Source organism: Salvelinus alpinus, chromosome 9 (assembly GCF_045679555.1).
Source record: "Salvelinus alpinus chromosome 9, SLU_Salpinus.1, whole genome shotgun sequence".
In the NCBI taxonomy this organism is placed as follows: Eukaryota; Metazoa; Chordata; class Actinopteri; order Salmoniformes; family Salmonidae; genus Salvelinus; species Salvelinus alpinus.
In genome coordinates, this window is record NC_092094.1 from 7,125,698 (window position 1) to 7,134,724 (window position 9,027).

General features: G+C 44.4%; 1 protein-coding gene across 1 annotated transcript in view; it reads right to left on the reverse strand.

The window, feature by feature from the left end:
• Nucleotides 1-4,652, reverse strand: part of LOC139584227 (neuroplastin-like) — a 73,756-nt gene extending 69,104 nt beyond the window's left edge. Inside the window, exon 1 of the mRNA XM_071415833.1 lies at nt 4,227-4,652. Within this exon, the coding sequence (XP_071271934.1) occupies nt 4,227-4,317 (91 nt within the window). The 5' untranslated portion in view covers nt 4,318-4,652. The remainder of the gene's footprint in view (nt 1-4,226) is intronic.
• Between the last annotated feature and the right edge of the window lie 4,375 nt (nt 4,653-9,027).

Genomic DNA, 9,027 nt, shown 5'->3' on the forward strand with positions numbered 1-9,027 from the left:
AGGCACACCTGTTAATTGAAATGCATTCCAGGTTACTACCTCATGAAGTTGGTTGAGAAAATGCCAAGAGTGCCCAAAGCTGGCATCAAGGCAAAGGGTGGACACTTTGAAGAATCTCAAATATAAAATATATTTTGATTTGTTTAACACTTTTTTGGTTACTACATGATTCCATATGTGTTATTTCATAGTTTTGATGTCTTCACTATTATTCTACAATGTAGAAAATAGTAGAAATAAAGAAAAACCCTTGAATGAGTAGGTGTTCTAAAACTTTTGACTGGTACTATATACTTTTTTTAATGTTCTTCCATTTTGACACTGCAGAGTATTTTGTGTAGATTGTTGACCAAAAAAATGACAATTAAATCAATTTTAATCCCAGTTTGTAACACAACATAATGTGGGGAAAAATCAAGGAGTGTGAATACTTTCTGAAGATAATGTATGTCTCCACTGTGTATTTAAAGTAACTGTCAAGTGAAAATCTCACTTACAAAAGTTAATATTCTGTTAACTCATACCCAAATACTGTTGTTGACTCACCCTATTGTCTTATTTGTGGCCAAAGCATAAATTGGAGAAGGAAAAAAAAACACTTTAAAAACCCCCACCTCAAACTTGTATCTCAAACAGACCATTTAAAAAACGCTTGCTATTTCCTCATAGAGTATGATGTCATACTCCTGAGGTGGACGAGCTGGCCAATCAGCGGTCTACTAGCATTAATATTTGTAACGACCCGGTATACACCCACACCCTTCTGTTATTGGGATTCACCCACACCATCATTTTGTTGGGGTAAGCCCACACCTTTCCAAAACTGAAAAGCTGCTTTTTAACACCTGTTAAACTCTACCGCCCTCTTGTGGCATTTTCTAAACTACACATAATATTGTATACTACCCTCATAAAGTACATTTTGGTTTCAAAGCTATAAGTCCTACAAACACATACTTAGTACTGTTAGAAAGGTATGAACTGTGGAATTTAGATAAAGGTCTCAGAAACGATGTGACTACTATAGAAACGTTTTTTTTTTTTTTTTCTCGGGGGTGAGGGGGGGGGATAAGAGATTTGAAAGTCTTGGTTGGAGATAAAATATGTCACCAATTACTGTTCCAAAATGATATTTTTGTGCAAAATTTTGTTGTTGATATTTTACCTTTACCTAATGGTGGTGCTCTAAACATGCGTAAATTCCCTTAGGAACACAATTTAAAAGCACAGGGCTTGTGAAAAGTTTTTTTTTTGTCTTACAGGAATGATAAACACTGAGTGGACAAAACATTAAGAACACCTTCCTAATATTGAGTTGCATTCTTATGACATTGCCAGCAGTAAGATTTGAGTTTGATTTCCAAAAAGACTAGGCCTGTCGTTTTCAAATTATATGTCACTTTCTATTATTAATTTTTTTATGTGTTGGTGGAAGGGATGGGGGGGTACCCCCCCCCCCCCCCAAACTCAAAACAACCGCTCAGAGATGAACAGGATTTATAAACATACTTAATTACCATACAATTTAGGGGGAAGGAAAACTATTTCACTGATATTGTAAGTAATTATAGGTCATATTTCATAGAAATCTGGAAACACTGGACAATTACTTTAAATCAATAGCATTCCACAGTGGCTCGTCCTGCATCTCTCTCTGTGAAGAGTTAACCGATCCATTCTCCTCGTCCAGGAGAGGACATTAAAGGCATAGTGCTGTGTGTGTGTTGCAGGAGGAGAGGACATTAAAGGTATAGTGCTGTGTGTGTGTTGCAGGAGGAGAGGACATTAAAGGCATAGTGGTGTGTGTGTTGCAGGAGGAGAGGACATTAAAGGCATAGTGCTGTGTGTGTTGCAGGAGGAGAGGACATTAAAGGCATAGTGCTGTGTGTGTTCCAGGAGGAGAGGACATTAAAGGCATAGTGGTGTGTGTGTTCCAGGAGGAGAGGACATTAAAGGCATAGTGGTGTGTGTGTTGCAGGAGGAGAGGACATTAAAGGCATAGTGGTGTGTGTGTGTTGCAGGAGGAGAGGACATTAAAGGCATAGTGGTGTGTGTGTTCCAGGAGGAGAGGACATTAAAGGCATAGTGGTGTGTGTGTGTTGCAGGAGGAGAGGACATTAAAGGCATAGTGGTGTGTGTGTTCCAGGAGGAGAGGACATTAAAGGCATAGTGGTGTGTGTGTTCCAGGAGGAGAGGACATTAAAGGCATAGTGCTGTGTGTGTTCCAGGAGGAGAGGACATTAAAGGCATAGTGCTGTGTGTGTTCCAGGAGGAGAGGACATTAAAGGCATAGTGGTGTGTGTGTTGCAGGAGGAGAGGACATTAAAGGCATAGTGGTGTGTGTGTTCCAGGAGGAGAGGACATTAAAGGCATAGTGGTGTGTGTGTTCCAGGAGGAGAGGACATTAAAGGCATAGTGCTGTGTGTGTTCCAGGAGGAGAGGACATTAAAGGCATAGTGCTGTGTGTGTTCCAGGAGGAGAGGACATTAAAGGCATAGTGCTGTGTGTGTTCCAGGAGGAGAGGACATTAAAGGCATAGTGCTGTGTGTGTGTTCCAGGAGGAGAGGACTTTAAAGGCATAGTGCTGTGTGTGTTCCAGGAGGAGAGGACATTAAAGGCATAGTGGTGTGTGTGTTCCAGGAGGAGAGGACATTAAAGGCATAGTGGTGTGTGTGTTCCAGGAGGAGAGGACATATCAAAGCTATGGTTCCCAGTGCTGAGTGATCTACAGTCTAAAAATAGCAACATGCAGCAGAATGTACTGGTGGAGCTATTTACAGTCAGTCAGTGCCTGCCTGCTTTTCTGCCTGCCCGCCTTTCTGCCTGCTTCTCTGCACTGTTGGAGCGAGGAACACAAGCATTTCGCAACACCCGTAATAACATCTGCATGTGACCAATAACATGTGCTTTGATTTGGCTGCCTGCCTGCCTCTCTGACTGCCTGCCTCTCTGACTGCTTGCCTCTCTGACTGCTTGCCCCTGCCTCTGACTGCCTGCATCTGCTTCTCTGCCTGCCTGCTTCTCTGACTGCCTGCCTCTCTGACTGCCTGCCTCTCTGACTGCCTGCCTCTCTGACTGCCTGCATCTGCTTCTCTGACTGCCTGCTTCTCTGCCTGCCTGCATCTCTGACTGCCTGCTTCTCTGACTGCCTGCCTCTCTGCTTCTCTGCATGCCTGCTTCTCTGCCTGCCTGCATCTCTGACTGCCTGCTTCTCTGCATGCCTGCTTCTCTGCCTGCCTGCATCTCTGACTGCCTGCTTCTCTGACTGCCTGCCTCGCTGCTTCTCTGACTAGCTGCATATACCAACCATCAAGCATCTTACAATTACATCTGGACACACAACATGATTGAATGGCGTTCTGTTCTCAACGTCTGTCTGATGAAAAGCTTTGGGCCCCGTGAGGTGTTTCTGGTTCATTTCAACCTGTAGGCGTTGAAATTATGCTTTGATGTCGCCACGACCAGACCAGTAACAGGTGAATGCCTGACTCATATCGGGTTATTTCAGAGAGGACGAGGAGGGAGAACTAAACGTTTTTTTTTACATTTGAGCGGGGCCATGGTCGGGTAGGACATAGACTATGTGATGATATCACAACTTACTGTACACATATAACAAGTCCTTGTTAATCAAGGAACGGCTCCTCATGGTCTAGTCCCCTTTACATTCTAATGAAGATGTAATGTCATTAGGAAATAAAAAATGTATTTTGTGGACATAGATAAACATATAGGCCTAGGCTAGATTAAAGGAATGTATAAATTAATCGCAGGCCTGTATTAATAACGGGAAACAATCCATCCAATTGACAGTGATGGCCATACATGGTTTATTGGCACTTTGTAACAAATGACTCGCATGGGTGCTAATATGCTATTATTCGATAATAATTTAATTCAATTCATAGCCTTAATTCTGTAATTCTATTCACCGCATTGCTTCGGGTATGAACATAATTAATACAATAAAATATAAATAAGAGGGTCGAAATATGTCCTTGTAATTTGCTGCCATTTTCTACTACATCCACTGAAAAACATGTGGATAGTCTATAAATCACTATTCACTGCAAGGATTTGACGCAAAAAAATCTAATCCAGGACCACGATATTATGACAGAATTTGAAGCAAGATCATTGAGTGTCCAGTTAAAAACCCGCAAGGAGCCATGATGTCCCGGTATTTCTACCGGGCGGCAGGGCAGCCGTGCACTTCACATTCTTACCGTTCTGCGAGGAGACCGAATGCAGCATCAGTACTCCAATGAACGCCACCGAAACCGACATAATTTCGACACTTCGTTTTCCAGGTAACATCGACTCGGGTGGTAGATGCCGGTAATGGGGAAAGTGGTGGTGTGGAGTGAGGGGACCGGGTTACCGGGTAGATACCAATCTGATAGAAGGAAGCTTCCTCTAATACTCCAATCGGGTTACGCAAAAAAACCGCGGCGCGCTCGCTCAACCGATGAGTGCATGACGCCACGCCACCTGTGCAGTGGCGGTGCGCGGTGATGAAATCGCTCTAAGGAACCACCTTTCTCGTCGGTTAGTGCTATCTGGGATCCCTGGTACGTCCCTACCCTAAATCCTAACCGTAAAATCCTTTTGAGCGGTTAACCACAATCCCTACCAAACACTAACCATTTTACTTTTCAACTTCAATGGGGTAGGGACCCTTCTCATCTGCTGTGGCAAATCCCGCGAGATTACATTTTGTAGGCTGCACGGATAGAACAATATACGTTAGTTGCTGTGTACACTACAGTGTAGATTAATGATGAATGAAGCCACCCTTATCATTATGGTCGTTCAATAAACAAATGGTATATTTAAAATAGAATAGATTAGAAGAATATAGCCTAGAATACAATAAAGTAGAATAGAATACAATAGGTCACGTGACATGACGTATTGGTAGGTTGGTAGGGTATGAGGCTTGCAACGACCAGGATTGTGGGTTACATTCCATGTATAAAATGTGCGCAGCATGACTGCAAATCGCTTTGGATAGAAGCGTCTGCTAAATGGCATATATGGTCAGTAGCCAGCTACCTGGTTCAATGCTACCTGGTTCATTGCTACCTGGTTTAATGCCACCTGGTTCAATGCTACCTGGTTCAATGCTACCTGGTTCATTGCTACCTGGTTTAATGCCACCTGGTTCAATGCTACCTGGTTCAATGCTACCTGGTTAAATGCTACCTGGTTCAATGCTAACTGGTTCATTGCTACCTTGTTCAATGGGTCAAGCTGACCCCGCTCCACAGACAGACACCTGGCTAAGCCCTGACCTCAGTTTGCAGCCAGCAGCCAGGCTTTATTGGGACTTTTAATCCTATTTCACTGTCAACTCCCTCATACTACAGCAGTGGGACAGGTGGCAGTCAGTCAGGCAATGATTGCCAAGTTATCTCGTGTCTGAATGAGCCACAAAATGATCTCTCTCCTAGGCTAGAGGATAAAGCCTAGTATATACTGTAGGACCTGTTTCACCGTGAACTCAAACAGCAGGAGAACATGGCAGCCTGGCAATGGAAGAACACCGACAATGACCCACAAAATGATCTCTCCTCACTAGTAGGCCTACTGTAAACCCTTCATGATAAACACTAGTAGGTCTACTGTAAACCCTTCATGATAAACACTAGGCCTACTGTTAACCCTTCAGGATAAACACTAGTAGACCTACCGTAAACACTTCATGATAAACACTAGGCCTACTGTAAACCCTTCATGATAAACACTAGTAGGCCTACTGTAAACCCTTCATGATAAACACTAGTAGGCCTACTGTAAACCCTTCATGATAAACACTAGTAGGTCTACTGTAAACCCTTCATGATAAACACTAGTAGGTCTACTGTAAACCCTTCATGATAAACACTAGGCCTACTGTAAATCCTTCAGGATAAACACTAGTAGGCCTACTGTAAACCCTTCATGATAAACACTAGTAGGCCTACTGTAAACCGTTCATGATAAACACTAGGTCTACAGTAAACCCTTCATGATAAACACTAGTAGGCCTACTGTAAACCCTTCATGATAAACACTAGGCCTACTGTAAACCCTTCATGATAAACTCTAGTAGGTCTACTGTAAACCCTTCATGATAAACACTAGGCCAACTGTAAACCGTTCATGATAAACACTAGGCCTACTGTAAACCCTTCATGATAAACACTAGTAGGCCTACTGTAAACCCTTCATGATAAACACTAGTAGACCTACTGTAAACCCTTCATGATAAACACTAGGCCTACTGTAAACCCTTCATGATAAACTGGTTCTTCTGCTGCCCCCTACAGTACAGATACAGTAGATGACCCGGACACTGAGACAGTGTCACGCTTCGAACACTCCGGCAGCGTTATTGCATTTTTGGTACACCAGAATTACATTCATTTCCAATGAAAACGCTGGGTTTTGCCTTTGCAGCATTGCATTGCAGAGGCAGTTGCAGTGTGTTCTGTGTGGTGCACATGTTAGGATTTATCAAAAGGTACGCGTCAAACTGTATGTGTAGACGGCTTGACAGAAATGGTAGCAGAAGGTGAATGTTGAACTTTTGTTGCACACATATTCAGATGATGCTGCGTACTATTTTGCGCAACGACTCTCGGAGTGTTCGAAGCGTCAATATTATGTGAAGAGGTCTAGCTGGAAGGTGACATGTTTCCTTCCTATACAGGTTCAGAGATTAGATTTTATGTGTTTTTGAATGGAACTAAAATATACTCGTTTTAATGTTATTGTAATTACTAATGTATACACATTGTAAAATCTGTATTACACAATACACGTCTATATGACAGTTATGTGAGCTACACATACGTTTTTTTCCCACAATCCTATTTTGCTTTTCTGTAACATTTAAATACTATTTTCAGTTAGCATTCCTTGAATAATGTGTTGGATCAACAAGATACATATTTATATCAAATCAAATCTAAATGTATTTGTCACGTGCGCCGAATACAACAGGTGTAGACCTTACAGTGAAATGCTTACTTACAGGCTCTAACCAATAGTACAAAAAAGGTATTAGGTGAACAATAGGTAAGTAAAGAAATAAAACAACAGTAAAAAGACAGTGAAAAATAACAGTAGTGAGGCTATATACAGTAGTGAGGCTATAAAAGTAGCGATGTACATGTAGAAATGGTTAAAGTGACTATGCATATATGACGAACATAGAGTAGCAGTAGCGTAAAAGAGGGGTTGGCGGGTGGTGGGTGGCGGGACACAATGCAGATAGCCCGGTTAGCCAATGTGCATGCGCACTGGTTGGTCAGCCCAATTGAGGTAGTATGTACATGAATGTATAGTGAAAGTGACTATGCATATTTGATAAACAGAGTAGCAGCAGCGTAAAAGAGGGGTTGGGGGGCACACAATGCAAATAGTCAGGGTAGCCATTTGATTACCTGCTCAGGAGTCTTATGGCTTGGGAGTAAAAACTGCCTTTTTGCCCTAGACTTGGCACTCCGGTACCGCTTGCCATGCGGTAGTAGAGAGAACAGTCTATGACTGGGGTGGCTGAGGTCTTTGACAATTTTTAGGGCCTTCCTCTGACACCGCCTGGTGTAGAGGTCCTGGATGGCAGGCAGCTTAGCCCCAGTGATGTAATGGTTACCATTCCCTTTTCTCCCCTCTGTAGTGCCTTGCGGTCGGAGGCCGAGCAATTGCCGTACCAGGCAGTGATGCAACCAGTCAGGACGCTCTCGATGTTGCAGCTGTTGAACTAAATTTTACCCCCTTTTCTCCCCAATTTTCGTGGTATCCAATCTCTAGTAATTACTATCTTGTCTCATCGCTACAACTCCCGTACGGGCTCGGGAGAGATGAAGGTCGAAAGCCATGCGTCCTCCGAAGCACAACCCAACCAAGCCGCACTGCTTCTTAACACCGCGCGCCTCCAACCCGGAAGCCAGCCGCACCAATGTGTCGGAGGAAACACCGTGCACCTGGCCCCCTCGGTTAGCGCGCACAGGAGTCGCTGGAGCGCGATGAGACAATATCCCTACCGGCCAAACCCTCCCTAAACCGGACGATGCTAGGCCAATTGTGCGTCGCCCCACGGACCTCCCGGTCGCGGCCGGCAGAGCCTGGGCGCGAACCCAGAGACTCTGGTGGCGCAGCTAGCGCTGCGATGCAGTGCCCTAGACCACTGCGCCACCCGGGAGGCCCCCAGCTGTTGAGCCTTTTGAGGATCTCAGGACCCATGCCAAATCTTTTTAGTTTTCTGAGGGGGAATAAGCTTTGTCGTGCCCTCTTCACGACTGTCTTGGTGTGTTTGGACCATTCTAGTTTGATGTTCATGTGGACACCAAGGAACTTGAAGCTCTCAACCTGCTCCACTACAGCCCCGTCGATGAGAATGGGGGCGTGCTCGGTCCTCCTTTTCCTCTAGTCCACAATCATCTCCTTAGTCCTGGTTACGTTGAGGGATAGGTTGTTATTCTGGCACCACCCGGCCAGGTCTCTGACCTGCTCCCTATAGGCTGTCTCGTCGTTGTTGTTGTGTCGTCTGCAAACTTAATGATGGTGTTGGAGTTGTGCCTGGCCATGCAGTTGTGGGTGAACAGAGAGTATAGGAGGGGACTGAGCACGCACCCCTGGGGAGCTCCAATGTTGAGGATCAGCGTGGCAGATGTGTTGCTACATACCCTCACCACCTTGGGGCGGCCCGTCAGGAAGTCCAGGATACAGTTGCAGAGGGAGGTGTTTTAGTCCCAGGAACCTTAGCTTCGTGAAGAGCTTTGAGGGTACTATGGTGTTGAACACTGAGCTGGAGTCAATGAATAGCATTCTCACATAAGTGTTCCTTTTGTCCAAGTGGGAAAGGGCAGTGTGGAGTGCAATAGAGATTGCATCATCTGTGGATCTGTTTGGGCGGTATGCAAATTGGAGTGGGTCTAGGGTTTTTGGGATAATGGTGTTGATGTGAGCCATTACCAGCCTTTCAAAGCACTTCATGCTACAGACGTGAGTGCTACGGGTCTGTAGTCATTTAGGCAGGTT